We start from the raw sequence: 21771 nt of genomic DNA on the forward strand, positions 1-21771 counted from the left end.
AAGAATACGTATTGTATGATTCTATTAATACATAGTTTAAAAGTTGGCAATACTAGGGGCGCCTGAGTGGCTCAGTTGGTTAAGCATCCGACTTCGGCTCAGGTCATGTTCTCGTGGTCCTTGTGTTTGAGCCCTGCATTGGGCTCTGTGCTAACAGCTCAGAGCCTGGAGCCTGCTTTGGATTCTGTGTCTTCCGCTCTTTCCTGCTCCTCCCCTGCTCGTGCTCTTTCTGTCTCTCAAAAATAAATAAACATTAAAAAAATTTTTTGAAAAAAAATTGGCAATAGTAAACCATAATACTTAGGGTGTTTAGGTGCTAAAAGTATAACAAAAAAGGTGGATACCATAAAGTTGGGAGAGTGCTTATCTAGGGAGGGGGAAGAAGGTGGTAAAGGTTGAAAAAGATGTGAGGGATGCTGGCACTTGTGGGGTTTAGGAGGGCACCTGGTGCAGTAGAATGAATGTCATTTGTTTGTTCGTTAGCTGGACAAGCCTCAGTGAGTTACTTAACTTCTCTGGGGGTGAGTGGGATTTCCTGCAGCTTGAAAAATCAAGGGCAGTCTACAAGGGGGTAGTCCGAGCGTGATGCTGCAAAATCGAAACCCAAGGTCCAACTACACAATCGGGCTGAAGGGTTTGAAGAGAGTCAGGAATCCAGACCACAGCAGTAGGCCACAGTAGGGTGGGAGCAGTTAAGACCTGGGATTTACTTTCCTGTCCCACTGGATGTAGATCTGGGAGAAGGGGAATAATGAGCTGAGGGAAGTGTGGCCGTGTGTGAAAGTAGTGTCCATAGTCTGAGTGATAGTTGTTGGAGGCTGAGTTCAGTCTGTCATTGCGAATTTAGCAAGCCTGGGAAGAGCCTTTGCTGTCCTAGCCATCCAGTCCGTTCCCATTTGCAGAAGGCTCCCTTCCCCTCCCCTTTCCTGCCCTAATGCGTTCCCTTCCCCTGCCTTCCTTCTCACTGATGCATCTTCTGTTCTTCTCACACGTCTTGAATCTGTTGAATTCCTACCAGGTATATAGGATCAGGATTTGCTTTTCAGTACATATCAGGTATTTGCTTACCAGACCCTGTTCTAGACACTAGAATGAAGTAGAACTCATCCCTGTGCTTACCGAACGTACCATCTGGTAGAGACCCCTCTAGTCTCTTCTCGTCAGCGTATCTCTAGCCCTTCTACTACTGCCTTCTTTCTCTGAGTAGAAAATGGGCCAACGGAGCATGGAGATAGTCTCAGTATTACCTCTGCTTAATATATTGACTGCTGTTTTTTGTTCCTCATCTCTGGGATCACTGGGACCCAAATGGCTTGTCTTTGTTAGAAAAGAAATGTCGAAGAATAGTATTCTTTGTTCTTCAACTTTGAAAAACATCTGCTAACATCATTTTTCTTGCTTGTGACTCTAAACAGCTTATCAATATAAAATGCTTTCAATGAATATGACCATAATTTCACAGGAGTTTAAATGGTAATAAAGTATTCAGTTTATTTCCTTATTCCTTGCTTATACAATCCTTGTTGCTTTATTTCTTCTCTCTTCTCAGCTTAAATGGTACTTACTTTTCCGAGTGACTCCCAGAGCATATTAATTTGAACTTCTCTGAAAGATTCCTGGAGAGCTGTAAATAAAATTTTGATCAACCTTACTTCTTAAACACAATTTTCTTTTAAGGTTTGAGTACAAAAAAAAAAAAAAAAAAGGTGCACAGCTCTTTTCTTACTGCTGCAAAAAGTACATAACAAACCCTATGCAGTGAGAGGTTTTGTTTATACAAGACTCACTTTATTACTATTGATTACAGAAGTCAGAGTTCTTGCGTTTTGTCAGATAACACTATACCTCATTTTCCCTCGCTGACACAACCCCTTTTTCAATGGCTGGCTCCCTGGAACGCATACGTGAAGGTTACGATGGCTTGGTGAACACTTTCTGCTCTGGAACTGGGGTGACATCTTTGCCTTCCAGAAAGAAGCAGCTCGATTTTCAACCTTCACTTGGCCTTCACTTGTATGTTTCTTCAGCCGGGTCTTCTGACTCTCTTAGGGAACACCCTCACTCGTGGGGCAGGCCGGCTTACTGAGAGCCGATTCTCCAGAAAAGAAGTTGCTGAATGATTGATTCACTCAAAGCCCATTTAGCAAATGTACGCGTGGGGCAGACGAGGCCAGTCCAGTCCTACAAAGTACCTGACTGTATGAAAGCCAGTGACAAGGGGAATCTGTGGTGACAAAATATTGGGCACCAGCATCCACTAAGCACCACTTCCTTTCGAGACTGGGAGAAAGCTCATCTCAGGGAGCTTGTCCAAGATCACGCAGCTTAGCAATGTCTGTTTTGACTCCAAAAGAAAAGCGCTTTCTGCATCCACCGGATTTATTAGATGCAATAGTACTACAAAGAGATGCTACTCTCTTCTGCCACCTGGTCACCAAGTGACACCGGTCAGATAGGATCAGCAGTCTAAGTGCTTTTTTCAAGATAATGGTTTCCTATCAATTAGTCTCTGAAGGTGACCAATTAATTTTTAAATATTATTTGTGATCATTCTGTTCTTGATTTGTGCATATTGAACGGTATCTACCTGCTGCATTTTGTAACCTCATCGAAACTCAAATTATCCTCCCTTTGGCCAGTGTGAGCTTCTTCAGGTTGGCTCCTGTGTCCTTTAACATGACCTATGTCGACTTGGGTTGCCGTCCTGCTTTCTGTTAGGACCAGATATTCTACGCTCTTTGGTTCATTACCTACTCCAACCCATAACCCCCCTATTCTCCAAGAAGCTCTGGTTCCTTTAAGCAGAAGATGGTAATGCAAGTCGCTAAGAGCAGAGTGCTCATTGCTATTGGGGTGGTCATTGTTTCTAGGCCCTTTCTATGGATAGATAAAATATTTCATGAGTTCAACTTAATATTTCCAATTCAGATTCAAGACGTGAGGATTTTTACTCATCTTCTCCTCTATGACATATCTTTCTTCCACACTGAGAATCCTGATTCTGAAAGACGTGGGAGATGATAGAACTCCAATGTCACTAAACTTCTCCCTTGTTTTTTCTAGATCACGTATAGAAGAGTCTCAGGATGACAATGCCAATGCTACTAGCCCCCAGTATAAAAACGGAAAACGGTTAAAAGCATTTTGTTTGCAAATGTTCTCCACCCCAGTTTGTTTATGGCAGGGCTGCAGCGACACTCTCAGTGCACAGTCATGTGCTCGCTCCCTTTTAATTCTCATTTTGTCTTAGTTCTCAAGTATGCGCACACTTGATACTTACCATTAGGCCTCAGGCCAGTGTCTTTACTAGTTTTGTTGTCGAGGCTTATTCTCTGCTAGATCCAGAAGGGGCTGTGAGGACAGCATTGCCTGCTGATGAGCATCTGTCATACTTTAGACTTGAATTGTAGTTTTTACGACCTAACGGGTTTCCTTGTTTTGGTTTCTTTCACAAGGGCTCTTACTGTGTGTATGTTGGATCTTCTTTGCCTGTCTTTAATATTTGTCATCTTCTCTTGAATCTTTTTACCTCTTTCTTCATTTCTTTTTGAGTTTAAAAAATTTCCTTCATTCACTTTCTGTTCCTCTGAAGGCATTATGTGTGCGTGTTATTCACTCTTATATTCCTTCTGGTTTAGTTTTCATTTCTAAGGTGACTCTTTTTTTCCCCCCTATTTCTAGTTCTTTCTTGAGTTCTGTCACCTCACTTAGAAGTTTTAAAAATTGTGGGGCTCTTGGCTGGCTCAGTCAGGTGTCCAAATCGTGGTTTGGCTCACGTCATGGTCTTGTGGTTCGTGAGATCGAGGCCTGCGTCAGGCTCTGCTCTGCCCCTCTCCCTCAAAATAAACATTTTTAAAATTTGTAAGTTATTTGTTCCTTAATGTTTTGTGTCATTTCCTTAATGTCTTTTAGTTAATTTTGAAATGGTAGATTACAGACTTTATGTGTTTCGTGAGCATGCTTTCCTTGTATGTAGAAGTGTTAGTCTCCATTTTCTCTTTTTTAAAATAATAGCTTTGGGATTTTACTAGAAAGTTTAAAAAAAAATTTTTTAATGTTTATTTATTTTGAGAGAGACAGAGCTAGAGCAGGGGAGGGGCAGAGAGAGAGGGAGACACAGAATCCAAAGCAGGCTCCAGGCTCTGAGCTGTCAGCACAGAGCCTGACATGGGGCTCGAATCCACCAACCACGAGATCATGACCTGAGCCGAAGTCAGACGCTTAACCAACTGAGCCACCCAGGCGTCCCAAAAGTTTCTCATTTTTATGGGAAATTAGTTCTCTCAAACATTTATAAGGAAGCATGGTTCTTTCAAGTTGTGTTAAAATATACAGCAGTCTTCTTTTAGGGGTTTCCTGGCTCTGTTCCCCTCCACCACTTTGGTCTAGATGTTCTCTTTTCTTTGTTTCTGTTTCCTCTGTCCTAACTAATTTTTATTCTGCTCTCATCAGCTTTTCTTTAGTGTGGAGTCCTGTCTTAGAAAAGAACCATAATGGGTCAGTGTCAAGAAGTCACAGTTGAAGGGCACCTGGGTGGCTCAGTTGGTTAAGCATCTGACTTTGGCTCCGGTCGTGATCTCACGATCTGTGAGTTCGAGCACCCCCTCGGGCTCTGTGCTGACAGCTCAGAGTCCAGAGCCTGCTTCAGAGTCTGTGTCTCCGTCTCTTCTGCCCTCCCCCACTCTTGCTCTGTCTCTCTCAAAAATACACAAACATATAAAAACATTACAAAAAAGTCACAGTTGATCCAGCTCCTACGGGACTTACAGCGGACCCTTTATCCTTACCCACTACTGGAGTGAGAACGGGCCCCCTGTATTCCAGCTGTGGCGCCCAATGGTGCTGCTTTTGTTTCCAGTGAATACTTTTGGCCATTTTGAAGTTCTCCTGTTCTCAGCTCTTTTAGTCCCCCTGTTGCTTCCTTTGGCTTCCTCTCACATGGACACTGGTACCGTGCGGTGTTGCGGCTATGATCACCTTTATTTAGGGGTTGTAGGGATATCTTGCCACCTAATTTTCTTGTAAATATTTTGATCTATTTTTTAGTTTGCTGTCTGCTTGCTGTAACTAGTTTTTGTGTGGGAATTCTGAAAGATCCAAACTGTGCTTCCACTGGTACTGTCATCTTCCTAGTCATGATATAATTTAAACCACTAATTAATATAGAAAAAAAATAAAGATGGTATAAAGCAAAACCACAATAGAAAATATATGTGCTGCTATAGAGATAATTTGAGGAAAAATAATAACAAAATAACCTGGGAGTGAATAGTACAGCAGAGTTGGTCCATATATAGTAATTTTATAGTAGTATGAAACAATTTAGGTGTATTTGTGGAGTTATTTAAGCAGTTTTCAAGGGTGTTTTTAGAATCACATCAACTTAACCCCTAAAAATCGATTCTTGAAGAATTCCCCCAAACACATGCAACCACTTGGTATGATGCTGGCCCCCAAGGCTAAACTAGGTGTTAGCCTGGAGGTATGGGCTCACGACCATGCCTTGGGCGTTATTCTTCCACTGGGATACTGGTTTGTTGTCATTTCCTATGAGATTTTAACGAAATATCAAGGTAGAGAGAAGGCTGGGAGTGACATTAAAGTCGAAACAGGTTTATTTCATATTAAGTTTCTGCAAGCGAAGATTGCTGTTTAAACAAATGCTATTATAAATCCCTTTACAAATGGGTCTTTTATGTAAAACAAATAAGCACCTGCTAATCTATCTCTCCTGTAAATTAAGAATTTTATGTCAGATTTGCTTTAAATGAGCAAATCCTGTAAATGGACGGTTGCTAAAAAGATCACACTCTGTTAGATAATCTGTATGTAGATACATGCACTATTTATAAAACAGCATGTGCTATCTTTTTTCTCCATCTTTTTATTTTTATTTCATTTTTAATTTTTTAATTTTTTTAATAAAGTTTATTTTGACAGGGAGAGAAAGAGAGCATGAGTGGGGGAGAGGCAGAGAGAGAGGGAGAGAGAGAATCCCAAGCAGTACCCACACTGTCAGCACAGAGCCCCATGCAGGGCTTGAACTCATGAACCGTGAGATCATGACCCGAGCCGAAATCAAGAGTCAGACACTTTTTTTTTTTTTTAAATATTTTTTTAACGTTTATTTGAGACAGAGAGAGGCAGAGCATGAACGGGGGAGGGTCAGAGAGAGAGGGAGACACAGAATCGGAAGCAGGCTCCAGGCTCTGGGCCATCATCAGCCCAGAGCCCGACGCGGGACTCGAACTCACGGACCGTGAGATCGTGACCTGAGCTGAAGTCGGACGCTTAACCGACTGAGCCACCCAGGTGCCCCAAGAGTCAGACACTTAACCAACTGAGCCGCCCAAGAGCCCCTTTTCTCCATCTTTTTAAATCCCCTTTTGCCACCAAAGTATAAATCTTTTGAATGCGGAGATTGTGTCTTTTATGTTTTTGTATTCCCATCCAGTGGTTAAGTATATAATGATGGTGATGTGATGGTGAAACATGGGAGAAAGACCTCTTGCTTTGTCCTATTTCAGGGTCGTATTTAGCCCATCTGCTAACTACTCTGTGTGCCAAGATCTGGGAAGACTAAAGAGACAATAATAATATATATCCTTGAGAGATAATCTCATGGGAAAGATTAAAAAAATATGTATAAACATTAATAAGAAATTGCTACACTATTATTTAGATATCAAATAAAGTCGATACATTAAACTGTGGTCTTCATAAAACTATTTTTTATTTATAACTTCTTTTCTTTCCACTGAACCAATACCAGTTGTTTATTTAGGCCTTCTTTCCCTTTTTCTTTCCACATATTTGACAATCTCTTGTAAGAAGACAGTGATTATGGGTACTTTTACCATCTGACGTATTTTTACCAGCAGTATAATTTTTTTCTCATCATATTTCTTGCCTAGGAAAGAGATTCTATAGAGAGACAATATGAGACAGCCCGGCAGGCCCTGATGGGAAAGATTCCTCCTCATCACACCGTTTTGTTTCAAAGGTAGCGATTTATCACATTTATTTACACCTGGGCATCTTTACCTTGATTCTCTAGGATCCAAATAGACCCCATGAATCCCAGATCATCGACCTAACCGGGGGCCTCTGTACTAAAGTAGATCCGGTGAGTGAGTAGTAAACTGGTTCTATAAGTGGTATTTTCCTTTCATTTATATATTTTTAAAGAAGATGTAATATGTTCACAGCTCCTAGAAACTGATGGTTTTTTAAAAAATGGTATTTCAGATGGAATTGAATACATATATCAGCCTTCACCAAAGCTGTTCATAACTGAAGGTTAATTATATCTTGCTGAATATCTTGTTCTCGTCCATCACGATTCTCAAAACAATAGTAATTAATTATTTGTGAAGTCATTTATTTAATGCATCCTCCCCATATTAAACTGCAAATTCCATGAGGGTGGGAATTATTGTCTCTATTAATCTATGAATTCTCAGTTCTTAATATGAAAGGTTTTATTTAGTTCATTCTGCATAGTAGTCTTTGTGATGTTATGGCTATAGTAATTACTGTACTACTAATAGTTGTGTATTAAGAGGCATATTTAGGCTTTAATATTTACTCAAAATGAATAACTAGGTCATGATGGCTATAAAATGTTTGCAATTTTCTCATTATGTTACAGGGTTGGTTTTTTTTTAAGTAATGGTAGTCTCATTTAAAAAAAATTTTTAATGTTTATTTATTTTTGAGAGAGAGAGAGAAAGACAGAGCATGAGCAGGGTAGGGGCAAAGAGAGAGGGAGACACAGAATCTGAAGCAGCTCCAGGTTCTGAGCTGTCAGCACAGAGCCCGACGAGGAACTCAAACTCACAAACCTGAGATCATGACCTGAGCCAAAGTCCGACACTTGACCTACTGAGCTACCGGGCACCCCTTAATGTTACAGGTTTTGATATTCTGAATTCTCTTTTCTATGTCATTTTAGAAAATTTGAGAAATAAAGTGAAGTCCCTGTTTTCAGAAAGTTAGGAAGAACATTGACAAGACCTTAATTATAGCATTTAAAAAAGCTTTTTAGAATGCAGTGATTCAAGGAAGCAGAATAAAGAAGCCATTAAAAATTTTTTTTTTCAATTTCAGTTCTTTTCATTGTCTATAATTTTAAGCTGTGGAAAGTCTTCAACCAATATAAATGAAACCAAGTTTTGTCTATTTGTTACCTATCCAAAAAGTGTGATGAATTTTCTCCATCTTAGTAGGCTATCTTTGGATAATCTGGTTCAAAAGATTGGCTGTGCCGTATATATGGAGTTCTACTGAAGGGCCAGGGGGGTGATGGCCAGGAGGTAGGCAGTGTCCTCCAGAGCATCAAAACTGGGGTCTGTGTGACCTCTGACCAGCAGCAGGACCATGCTTATGAAAACACTGGGGATAGACAACTAAGCAGTTTGAAATATGAGTTCCAAATGGGTCATACTAGGACAGAGAGATGCTTTGAATTTGCATGCATTTATGTGCAATTGGCCTACTTTGCACACAGCAACTCTATTTAGCAAGTCTGAGGGGAATAGAGATGGGATTTTTTTCGCTGAAAATGGTTAATGATTCTTTCAAGTCACTCTGGGGAAACAGGCTAGTAGAGATGAAAAAATATTTCCGCTAAAGTTCAGTTGAGATTATAACATTAGCATTTTTAGAGATATTTTATTCTGGTATCATTTCAAAGCATTGGATTGTAAACAAAATTCAAAAATATCTATTTCAGTTTTAATAGCAGTTGATACATTGCTGGGCCTCACATAACAAATGGACTAGGATTTATAATAGAATGCGTAGAATACGTCCTATCAGTAGGAAGATAATTTGCTTATATTAGTGACTTAATGGATAAGGAAGATTCAAAACAATACAAATTTGCTTAATCTACAAATTAGAATAATAACGCTAGTGTTTTAAGACAAGCTCTGGAGTAAATGTTGCAGTTGGTATAGTACATTGTTCCAAATAGATTTTATTAGCATTTGCATTTATGTGGATAACATTGGTCAGTATTTAGGTATTACATGTGTATATGTTTGGTATCATTACAAAATTCTTGCGGGTTTTCTTTTTCTGATTTCAGGGGTCTGGTACCAGCACCTATTATCAATAGTCTACATTATTTTACAGCTTTCGAATTACAGAAAAATTTTGACCTTTCTGAAGATTATTTTAAAACCCCCTTTGGACCATATTCTGAAAAGAGGTGAGTTGAGTTTTGTTGGATATAATTGGCTCTTTTCTGATGATTAGTTAAAATCATGGCACTCATCCCTAAGCTTCAGAGAAATCCTAAAACTGGGAAGCAGGGCCCCACCGTCCACTCTGGAATTTCAGAGGAGTAGATCCTGGCCCTCTAGGGAGGATACAGGCATATAACCTGTGTTCATATGGTTAAAAGCTTCTTTCTGGGATTTTGAATCTTAAGGGAGTGACACAAAGATGCAGGGCAGTTAGAGATCATTCAAGACACCAGTCGTGGAAGATCAAGCATCCATGGTGGAGTGCAAGCAGTGATGATCTACCAATCTCTTCCCATATTGAGACCTGGCTGTGAACTTGGTACCTGGCTTACCTTGGTTCCTGCCTGGGTTTTAGGTGTGATTTCTCCATTTTCCATTAAGTCTATAAACTATGCAATAGCTTTTCAATAACTCTCTTTTAAATATTAAAATTAGCCAGAGTTGGTGTTTGTAATCTGCAATCAGCATCTCTGATTAATGTAGTGCTGTGTTTCTAAATGTTTACCAGCCGATGTCTAACATTAAAGGAAAAGGGGGGCATTTCAGGGTTCCATTGCTTAATGTGTCAAAGTGTGGTTCAAAAGCTGAATATGTGTTAAGGTGAAGACTACATATAGACCACAGCAGACACTCCCCCACTGAATTCAATGCTTGGCCTTAGCAAGCATTCTATTATATTCTGTAATAGACAGAATAAAGCTGCTTCTTCAGCCACGTCTATTTCTACAATTGACCATCTCTCCATCGGTCTTGAATCCAAACTTCCCAAGCAAAGATCTGGCTGGTTGGGTCAATAACCACCTGGCAGGGGTGCCACTCTTGAATAGAGATCTGTAGGAAATAAGCTGGTCTACACATTGGTTGCACCTATATCAAGCACCCACCCTTTATCCGATTATCTGTGGCCGGGCCAGACAGACCAATGACAGAGAACCAAGTAGAGAACTCTTCAGACGGGGTGTGTGGGTTTGGCAGTCTCTCTGGAGTGTCTGAATACATGGCAATGTATAGACAAGAAATGTGATGGGAACGAAGTGCACTAAAACATTAACAGTGGATATTTCTCTAAGATTATCAGTTATTTTTATTTTCTTCTTATCCTTTTTCTGTACCTTCTAAATTGTGTGCACTGGATATGTATTTTATATTTATATCCTAAAAAGACTATTAAGAATCCATGATGATTTGATGAAATATTTCGTCAGTGGAAAAAATTGGCCCATTACACACGATTAAGTTTCTCACATGTTAAAACAAATGTTAGTTAAGGTATAAGGAGTTAAATACAAATCAATGCCTATGATATAATAAGTGTTGAAATTGAAATGCATATGTATATCCAACATAATTAGGTTTAAAGATATTCATGCGTATGTATAGGAAAAAAAATACTGAAAATATCCGAACAGTATCTTCTGGTGATGAGATTATGACCAATTTTTATTTTCTTTGTTCTTCTCCCTTATTTTCAATGGTGAACATTTAATCAATTTTGAAGTATTAATATAACTTTAAAAAGTTATTTTAAAACTCTGCCCACAGCAAAGGATATTTTTTAAGGGCATGTATCATGATAAGAATGACAGTTTAAAGAATGAGTGATGTTTTCCTTTATTTCTGAGTTCCATTGTTGTACCATTTGGATGTCCTTTCATAAGCTTGATGATGAAAAACAACCATCCCTTCTAAATGGTTCCTCCAAGCCTATACATTTCGCTAGATACTGGGGACCTAGTATTATGATTAGCAAGTTAACTTTCTTTGATAGTGTTGAAACTGTGGATCTGTGAGGATTTATTCAAGCTCTGAAGTTTTAGTGCACTAGGTTGATGAGAATCCAGTGAGAAAGAGAAGGTCTTAGTTCAGGCGGCTGTAACAAATTACTGTAGACTGGGTTGCTTGAACAACAGACATTCATTTCTCACACTTCTGGGTGCTAAGCAGTCTGAGATCGGGGACCAGCATCGTCACATTCTGGTAAGGGTCCTCTTCCTGGTTTGCAGATGGCCACCGTCTTGCCTCTTCCTTACGTGGTGGAGAGCAGAGAGAGGAAGCAAGAGCTCTTGTGTCTCTTCTTATTAGGGCTCTGATCCAATTCCTCACAAACTCCGGCAGGTCCCACCCCCACCCCACCCCAAAATCATCTTATTGGCATTAGGATTTCAACATATGAATTGAAGGGAGGGGAGTGGACACGTTCAGACCATGACAGAGAGAGAAAAAGAGTACTTAACAGGCTGCACTGGGCTTATTCATCGTCTGTCCCCCAGGTGAAAAGGGTGGGTCAGGCCTACCCTCAAGTCTGAATGTTCACTTGTGGTAATAGACGTGTGTCTTTCAACTCTGATATTTCTTTATACTTCTTTTACATCTGTCTTTCAAAGCATTTTCATTTAATGCTTTCTTTGATACAAAGGAAGAGTAATTGTTGAGAGACAGAACTTGCTCTGTAACCACCCCCCCCTTTTTTTTTTTTTAAAAAAGGTTTACTTGTGTTTAAGTAAGCTCCATGGCCAACATGGAGCCCAATGTGGGGCTTGAACTTACAACCCTGTAAGTTGAACTTACAACTCAAGACCTGAGCTGAGATCAAGAGTCAGACGCTTAACCAACTGAGCCACCCAGGTGCCCCTGGTGTGTGCTTTAAATGTACACATACTCTTTTTCAAAAATAAGAGACCAAAACATGTGTTATGGGTTGAATTGTGTCCTGCCTCCCACCAAATTTACCTGCTGGATTCCTAACCCCCTCAGAATGTGACCTTACTTGGAAATATGGTTGTTGAAGATGTAATTAGTTAAGATAAGGTCATACTGGAGTAAGGTAGACCCCTAATGCAATATGGCCACATAAAAAGGAGAAACTTGACACAGACATACACACAGAAGAGTGCTTGGGTGATGTAGAAGCCCAGGAACACCAGATTGCCAGAAAACCACCAGAAGCTAGAAGAAAGGCCTAGAATTCTTTGTCACAGCCCTCAGAAGGAACCAGTCCTATTGATACCTTGATCTTGAGACTTTTAGACTCCAGGACTGTGAGACAATGCATTTCAGCCACTCAGTTCACAGTATGTTGTTACAACAGCCCTAACAAACTAATATGATATGTATTAAAAATCCATGTGATGTGTTTCTTGATATTTTCTTTCTGTGCTTCCTTCAACTTACTACATTTGTATTACTTTAGAGATTTGGCCATAAGATCTATGGATTATTGTGTTTTTTCCTAAAAGAAGGAAGAATATCTTTATGCTTCTATAGTTTGGAATAGAAGATCTAGCCTATAAAACATAAATGCATCTAACATTGTATTTAGGAGAACAATACTCAGTTTATTATACTTCTAGACAGAAGCGCCCAAACAGGGTTAATAATGGCACTTGCCCACTGCAAGAGGAAAGAACTGCTCAGTCACTGGGAAATCCAAAAGTATTGATCTCAATTCTTTAGGGAGTGCTTCTTAGATAAGCTCAGTTACCTTATGTGGGAGCAAGACATTGGAAAACAAAGTCTTGTAGGAGCATGGGTATCTACCTGAAGGGGGACTAGTATTCTGTGAAGGGATTCCAAAAACTGTTGTCTAACAAAAAAAGACAAACCCAAGAACTCAGTCCAAGCTGATAAGAGGGACCTGCTCCTTCAAACAAAGAGTTCAACTTTTCTATCTGTTGATAACAAGTACCCAACACTTCTAAGCAGAACTCTGGCTGCAGGTACATTGCTCCGTCCTGGACTGTCTCTGCCTGGGAACGTTGGGGCCATCTAGCCCCAGCTGTGGTTTGAAAGGTTAAGCAGAAGGCCGGTGTCTGTGCCCAGGGTGGGAAAGCTGATTTTGGATTCCAGCCGTGGACTACCACCCAAGTGCCACAGCCTCTGCTTGCCATTCAAACATAACACAGACAGCATGAGTGTCCTCACATTGGACGTGTCCCTCAGTATGCCTACGTCACCCACTACATTTCCTCCTGGGTCAGGGACACACCCAGGCAACTAATTGGACTGCGTTTCCTAGGAAGGGGGGCCTTGAACTCCTGGGGACACCTCATTAAAACTCACTTCTACACTTTTGATCTCTGCTACTATCATAATATCACCCTGGTAGACAGAGACAACCTCATTAAATGACAAGCTGTGTCCTGAATAGACCCAATTTGCGTCAGCCTTTGCTACTACCAGATGTGAACGTAAGTTAAATGTGACGTGTGAATGAGTGGAGGTCACCCTGAATTTGACATTTGATCCTAGAAATGTACTTCTGTGCTAAGATAGTAGTTATCACATTGGAACTGCAGAGAAGAAAGCATAATCATGGCCAACTACCAGGCTCTGCAGTAAATAATTACCTACTAGTTTTCAACATTTTATTTATTTTTTAGGGTTTTTTTTTTAAGTTTATTTTATTTTGAGAGAGAGAGAGAGAGAGAGAAAGAGATTGTGTGTGTGTGAGCATGAGCTGGGGAGGGGCAGAGAGAGGGAGAGAGAGAATCCCAAGCAGTCTTATGCTTTCGGCATGGAGATCAACTCAGGGCTTGAACCCACAAACCATGAACTCGTGACCTGAGCCAAAATCAAGAGTCTGAAGCTTAACCGACTGAGCCACCCAGGCTCCCCTCAACATTTTAAATTGTTCTTTGGCTAAATCATAAAAATACAAAACTATGAATATAAAACTTCATCTCATTAACATTGGCAGTGAAACGTAGAGCTCTAATGACAGTTGAGGAGGTGGGGTGGAAAGTTAATATGCATCATCTGTTGTTGATGGAACAAGAAAATGGAGATTTTAAATTCAGTACATGGAGATGTAGTTCTGACAGACGGGAGAAGTGAAAATAGTGGTAGAGCTATTTGGGGGGAAAATAGGGGAAAGGATGAATCCTTTCCGATCATAGCAGAAATCCGTATCTGCCAAAGATAAGTTTAAAACCAGTAAGTCAAAAGAGGTCAGTAACATTTAGCAATAAGATTATTGTCAGAATATCTAAAAACAGACATGGTTAGAAATGGTTGGCTCTCAGGAGAGTAAAAGTGATATCGGGAGAGGTAGGGCTTGGATTGTCGCTTTTTATTATAAGTCCTTCTGTATGATATCACTTAGTTTTAATTATATGTATATACAGTTGACCCATGAACAACACAGGTTTGAACTACATGGGCCCATTTATATATGGATTATTTGCAGTACAGTATACTGCACTGTAAATGTGTTTTCTCTTTCTTACTAGCTTCTTTTTAATTTTTTTCAATATTTATTTTTAAGAGAGAACGTGAGCAGGGGAGAGGTAGAAAGAGAGGGAGACACAGAATTTGAAGCGGGCTTCAGGCTCTGAGCTGTCATCACAGAGCCGGACGTGGGGCTTGAACTCACAGACCACGGATCATGACCTGAGCCGAAGCCAGACGTTTAACCGACCGAGCCACCCCGGGCACCCCATAATTTTCTTAATAACCTTTACTCTACGATCCTTTATTGGAAGAGTAAGAATGCAGTTCATAATACGTAAGACCTACAAATTATGTGCTCATCAACTGTTGGTGTTATCAGTAAGGTTTCCAGTCAACAGTAAGCTGTGAGTAGTTAAGTTTTTGTGGAGTTAAAAGTTATGCATGGATTTTCGACCGCACTGAGGGTCAGCACCCCTAACCCTCACATTGTTCAAGGGTCAGCTGTAGTAAGTTGCTTAAAATGTTAAGGAAATGTTTTTGGAGAAATAAGAAAAAAAATGAGGACAAGATGAGTACATTTTGACTTTATAAACATTTCGAGTTTCTCTAGGTCCAAAACAAATGTAAAAGGGAAACAGCAAACTCTTTAAAATATAACACAAGCGTTAACATTCAATCTGTAGAATTCACGCAAATTGATATGGCAAACGGGAAGATAGATCATCCAAAGATCAATGAGGAGAAGACAGTTTACAAATGACAGGAGACAAACTAATTCACAAATGGATAAATTTTAAAATGCAGAAAGACTGTTGAATCTTGGTGGGAACAAAGCAGCAAAGCCCAGCTACGTCCCAGTGCTCTGCATGTTGAGCCCCTCCCCTCCCCTCCATGGACCTGCCTCCCCTGGGAGGAAGCCAAGAAGCAGGCGAACCCCAAAGGGGGGTAACCTGGTGGCAGGATGTGCACTGGCCCAAAGACAGGAACATCAGACACCCCAATCCCACCCAACCTTATCCCGGAAAGGGCAACAAAATCACAGCCCCCCAAAACTAGCATTGGGTGTGCCCATTGCGTGATCCAGATCAGGCCCCCTAATACACTTTCATTTCCTCTATCCTTGAAGTAGCAGGAGCCGCCATATACAAACTGCACTTGATTCCGAAGCCCTAGCAATTAGTATCTGTGTCTTGCTCATCTTGTGAACACCCCAGCATCCACCACGATGCCTTGCTCTTAACAGGTGTTCGGTTATGTTTGTAGATTGTAGGAGAAGTTTATGCTGATACGCGCAGTGTTTCCTCTGTCCTCTGCCATCTAGTTCCTCCTACTACAGATACCGCTGAAAATTTTAGCTCGACAGGGATGTGCACCGACTACTGAAAGGACCCAGTAACGGTAACCCAGTGAAGCCACAGGCATAGATTGTATGGCCCTTGGTAGTTTCTCATCTCAAAGATATCATTCACTTTTCATTTTTCAGTGGCAAGGAGTCCCACATCATCAAGAGCTATTCTACATTATTTCGTGCCTATCCGTGGTCCAAAGAAATGTCTTTTCAGCCTCCAGAGGGCAGCATTTGTTCATACGTAGGATCAGGAATAAGCGAAAGTGAGGCAGATGAGACCCTAAAAGGTATGAGTCATTTTACGTATGGTTCTCATATAAATATTAATGTTATAATTATATCTATTTCCCATTGTTTCCTGCTTTTTATTTTTTTAATTAAATGAGTGTTTTAAGTCAGAATCTCTCCTCTGAGGTGGACTGGGTTTTTGTCTCCCATTGTTAGAGATGAGAAACAAAGTTCAGAAAGGTCGGGAATATGTCCAGGGTCACTTACTTAGGCTACTCAGAATGGTCTTAGAATACACTGCCCGCAGGGGTCTTCTGGGGCCAAGGGGCCTGTGCTCTCTGCGGCAGGGCTTTGATGACTTAGGCCTCTTTCAGCGAAGGTGAAGAAAAACCTGGAAGATTTCAGATTGCCGGCCCATCTCCTGCTCTGGGAACCTGGCAGAATCCCGATGGTTTTAGATTTTAAGGCTCTGGCCTACCCACGTCACCCCGTCTGTGCCCCTTCCTCCTCAACACACATGTGAACGGGTATCTCCAGGCACCAACAAGATGGGCGTTGCCTTTTTGTCTGTGGGCATAGCAGCAGTGTTCGTGAATGACAGCGAGTAAAGACCCTGAACGGTGCGAGGAGACTGAAGGGCTAGAGGGGATGTGAAAAAGGGAGAGAGTAACCCAGGGTTGGGATAGAAGGCTATACTCTGTGAGCAGCAGATAGGGCCGTGAGTACACTGGGGGATTCTGGAGGACCTGCAAGCTGGCACGGGGCCGCCATTTGTAGCCCGGGGTAGGTGGCCAAGTTCTGCCTGAGCCCAGAAGAAAGCCCTCTGGATGTGGTGTGAGAAAGAAGTCAAGTGCTAGATACCAGGCATTATGATTATAACGTTGTACACACACGAGCAGAAGATTGTGGTAATTTTCTGCAGGATGGTGTCTGGAGATTTCTTTTGTTCCTTTGAATGGGCCATGTTTTCCTCTTTCTTTATGTGCCACGTGATCTTCGGTTGAAAACTGAGCATTTGAAAAAAACAGCCACCTCTCCAACTCTGCACATTGCACTGAGGGCCAGAGAAGACCGTCACTAATTAGCAGGGCGTGTTCTGAGCCCGGGGTCAGCCCAGTGTGAAGGCTTATGGTCCTTCCAGTCCTTTTCCGGGCATGTACCTTTCCCGGACCAGTGTGTGTACTTTTTTTCCAATTCTCCGCTGTACACAGGTACTGTTTCAAGTCTTAATTTCCCTCACCCCTTAAGAGTCTCACCCCAGCTTCTTCTTGGGCCTAATGAAGATGTTCTATTATATTCTTCAAGTAGTAATTTCTTACGCTAGGCGTACGTGGGTCTGTCTTCCCCACGACCACCTTGTGGGTTTTAACTAGCCATGCCCACTGCTTCCTGCAGCTTCACCTGTGTGAGATCTGCCAAAAGCTGTGCCACTTTTGGCCCTCTGAAACCCGAGTTAGGTGACCCAGACAGGTCAGAACATTGGTCTACTCTCTCTTTTTCGCAGGAGGAGGGTGGGACAAAGGTGAATTAAAACAAACAGACCAACCTTGAAATTTCCTACTGGGGTGTGTGTGTGTGTGTGTGTGTGTGTGTTGGTGGGGGCAGGCAGAGAGAAAGAGAGGGGGAGAGAGAGAATCCCAAGCAGGCTCTGTGGTGTCAACACGGAACCCAAGTCGGAGCAGAATCCCACAAAACTTGAGATCATGACCTGAGCTGAAAGTAAGAGTCAGACACTTAACCGAATAAGCCACCTAGGTGCCCCCCTCCTGCTCTTAATGCGGCTTTTTTCTTGATTGGGCATTCACTTGCTTGCTATGGCTCTTCCACTGATTTCCAAAGCTCCTACAGGGTTGTTTTCGTTCGTCTTGTCGGTCAGTGTTTGCACGGGGGAACAAGGGCCTGGAGCTTCCCAGCCTGCCATCTTGCCATTGTCTCTCTGGGGTGGTCTTCTTAGCAATACATCACACGACTGGTTCTGGGTCACTTAAGCTCTCATATCTTTTCCACACAAACTGCCAAACCAGGTTTCCATCATCTAATCAATCTATCTATCTAATCTATTTTTTTCTTACGTGGATGCAACTTCTATTTTCATCTTTTTATAATCTTGGTCTCAGTCCCACATTTTAGTTTAATTAGATCATTTTGGATATTGATTCATCTTCCATATTTATTACTTCATGGGTTTCTGTAAAACCAGCATGTTTGCTCTCTATGCCTTTGTCATAGTCTCTGTCAACAATAGGATCCAGGACTTGGCCAAGGGTAGTGCCCTGTGACAAGTGTCTGGAGACTCAATTCTACTTGGCATGTGATTCCTAATCATATCTCTCTAGTGTCTTTATGTGAGAAACTTTGATATATGCCTTGCAGAAATTAAGACAGACTATCTCAGTGGTGTTTTCTAACTCAGAGGTCAGCAAGTTTTCTGTAAAGGATCAGACTTTTCTGCAAGCACTAAACCCTCCCGTTGTGTTGTGAGAGCAGCCATGGACAGTATGGACCAAACTAATGGTCATGGGCTGGGTTCCAATAACTTTATTTGCTAAAACATACTGCAGACCTGTGGGCTATAAATATATTGACCCCTGCCCAAGTAAAAGGGAAATTAAGTTAATTTGAAATAATTTTTTTTTTTGCAAATCCCTTCCAGCACTTACTACTCACTCTGGTATTTTCTAAATGCACCAACCATTTCTTGCATAAACTTGAGGTTATGCTTAAGGTTTAAAGTCAAGTGTACTGGTTTATAAATCCTGGTTCCTTCCCATTTTAAAAATGGCAATGTTATTTGTCTCCAGTACTTTTCTCACTATTCCTGCATTCTTTGAGACCAAACACTCCAAAAGCACTTCTGGAGTTATTTCAGCACCGTGGGATACAACTTACCTGCGTGTAGAAATGTGAACTGATTTAGAAAGGAGGCTTCTTCTACTGTCTTCTTTCTTCTTCAGGGCCTTTCTTCTCTTAAGATGTTTTTGTCACCCTTTCCAGTTTAAAAAAATACCTCCACGTAGGCGGAGAGGGGGCGGCGGTATGTGGGGAAGAAGAAGAAACAGCAAACAAGGAGGGAGGTTTCCGGTTTTTTGTTTTTTTTTTTTTTTTTTTTTTGGTCCTCTGCTAACATAATATCTCAGAGAGCATGACATTCTTGCTGTGAATATACCTTAAAAAGGCCCATTTCCCTTCAGTGATTCAGATTGCTTCCATATGCCCCATAGATAGTCTTCTTGATCTTTTGGTATAGATCACACCATTTTTCTCACTCTGTAGAATACCGTGTTTCACTTTCTCAATCCCCACTATGCTGCTTCTCCCCAGTGAAAATTCAGCTTCCTCGGCCAGCAGCCACCATGCTCAACCTTCAGTCTCTATCTTCCAAAGTCCTCTTGCTTCCCACAGTCTCCAGTGGAACCTAGCTCCGTGGCCCATCCTTGGTGTCTTCATCCTTGGTGAACAGACCAACCTTAGAGCACAGTATATGAGATTTTACTAGGAAGGACTTCAGGGTATATAGGTGCATGTCTGCATTTGTATGTCTGTGCCAAGTCTGGTTAAGAATGATTGTAAAAGAATATGATGCCAGGCAGTGTTACAGAGGGTATGAGCAGGATACAAGAGTAGCATAGGAATTACTTGCTTTGGCAACCTTCTGATCATTGGGCAAGTCTACACAACCTCAGTCTCATCTAACCATGCACAGGGTATATGTTAAAACTCTGATTTTTTATTGCTTGGATATCATTTGTTCCCTGTAGTTTGTTTTGAATTAACTCTAAACAATATTGTGGTGCTTACAACATTGCAATGTTTATTTTCTTTTGTTTAGTGTACCAAGAGGTTAACTACATGTACTGTCTTTTTTTCTTAATGTTTTACAGTGCTACATAAACAGTCATTTCCACATGAAAAAGCGTCTGTCGAACACAGAAGACACATGATGACCTCAGTTGTCAGTCAACCAGGTCTCAACACCAAACTCATCCTCCCTCCAATCCCTCAGGGCTGCAAGTGGACCAGTGGTTGACATTTGATCTTAACACGTAAAACTTGTTCTGATCATGTCCAATCCCTTTGTCTTACCTGGCCATGGATCCTGTTTCCCACTCAACCAATTACCTACAAAAGAATGTTCTGTATGCCTTAATTCTCTCAATCAATTTCTTTTGTGATTCTCTGACTAGTGTCTTTTTTTTCATGTAAATTATTTATTCTTAGCTTTTAGAAATGTAATTTCAGTTTTTCTCCTAAGCTGTTAATGATTTCTCCAGCTGCTTCCTGCTCTGAAACATCAGGTGGCAAAATCTCCCAAGATCTCTGCATTGCTATGTACATAGTGATTTTTGGATATATCCAACTGGGATTCTGCTTTTGAAATTTCAATGCGCCCATTTAGAACATTAGTGTATACTCTAGGGGGATTGAAATATTTTGTTCTTCTGATTATGAAAGTGTTGTAGAGTGCCATTTAACTTGTGACCAATAGGATATCGACTGCATCTCTCAAAGGGAATTAATTCATGTCTTTTTCATGGTTCATGGTTCTTGACTTGCTTTAGCAATATGAAGGAATAAGAACTATCATATATTTATTTTAGTTCACCCTTTCCTGACTCTGATTATGTGCTTCTCGTCATTAGACATATTTCTAAACAATTTTCATCATCTGTATAGTTTCACTACCTACTGTTTGCAGCAAAAAGAAAGAAAGAAAAAAAAAGAAAAACAACAACAACAACAAAACACTGGGTACTTATAGATAAGGCTAGTATTCAGCTGATATGTGCCAGTAAGATTATCCTGGTTCGTAAAACATTGAAACACATCTTTGGATTGGTATATTGTCTCCTCTCTGAATCCTCTGTACATGATGATTCACGGGAACAGGAGCTTTCATATAGTACTATACTATTTGTTACATACTTAAAATACCAAAAACCCTCTAATGACTTCCCTTTTAAAAATATCAAAACCCCCTTTAATAACCCTTTCTCCCATTATCACATTTGGATGTGACATGATTTGCTGTTGGCGTCTGTCTTCCACCTAGCCCTAAGCAGTCTCAACAGAAGCCGCTTGAAGTTCTTTTCTGGCTTGGTGGGAAGGGACAGGAGTGGGGTGGGAGGGAAGGGCAGAACGTGAAGAAAAGGACAGGCTGAGCAGGAAAAGGGAGTCAATCCTCTCTGAAGAAGTAAGGAGGGAGAGAGTGGGATATTTTAATGTTCACCAGGATCATCTAATCTTTTAAAAAGTTATTATGAAATATTTTAGACATACCAGAAGATATAAAAATAATAGTTCCAATTTCAGACAACATGGAGGAGATGTACTTGTCCCTATTTCTTCCACAAAGTACAGTCAAATCCTAGAAATTGTATCTAAAACAAACATTAGGAGATGGAGAGGTGGATGGAAGAAGGCAGATGAGCTGCGGAGCCTGGGGCCTGAGTAACACACAGTGGTGAGTTCCTTGGGTTTCTTTTTCTTTTCTTTTTTTCTTTTTCTTTTTTTTTTTAAGCTCAAATATCCTGAACTGGGTGCTGGAGAAGCTACAATCCCAAAACATTAATGGTAAAGACAACAAAAGCTCCAGCAAAAAGCTCCCTCTCTCTAGCTAAAGGACTAGGACACAGGCAGCCTAGCAAGACAGAAAACTTTTAGACAGTAACTGCCTACTTTAGTCTAACACCCTGGATAAAACTGTGGCCCCACCCTTACTCCCTACCCTGTAAGCAAAGGCTTCTCTGGCTATAATGAGGCTCCTCTCCTCCCTGC

The 21771-nt window shown here is 41.0% G+C and overlaps 1 protein-coding gene across 3 annotated transcripts in view; it reads left to right on the forward strand.

Annotated features, from left to right (window-relative positions):
• The window catches only part of LRGUK (leucine rich repeats and guanylate kinase domain containing), a 108754-nt gene extending 88578 nt beyond the window's left edge, over positions 1 to 20176 (forward strand). For all 3 annotated transcript variants that reach the window (XM_042925169.1, XM_042925164.1, XM_042925177.1), the window contains 4 exons: positions 6915 to 7003; positions 9092 to 9214; positions 15904 to 16055; positions 19878 to 20176. In XM_042925169.1, the coding sequence (XP_042781103.1) occupies positions 6915 to 7003; positions 9092 to 9214; positions 15904 to 16055; positions 19878 to 20023 (510 nt within the window). In that variant the 3' untranslated portion in view covers positions 20024 to 20176. The remainder of the gene's footprint in view (positions 1 to 6914; positions 7004 to 9091; positions 9215 to 15903; positions 16056 to 19877) is intronic.
• Positions 20177 to 21771: the final 1595 nt, after the last annotated feature.

Source organism: Panthera leo, chromosome A2 (genome assembly GCF_018350215.1).
Source record: "Panthera leo isolate Ple1 chromosome A2, P.leo_Ple1_pat1.1, whole genome shotgun sequence".
In the NCBI taxonomy this organism is placed as follows: Eukaryota; Metazoa; Chordata; class Mammalia; order Carnivora; family Felidae; genus Panthera; species Panthera leo.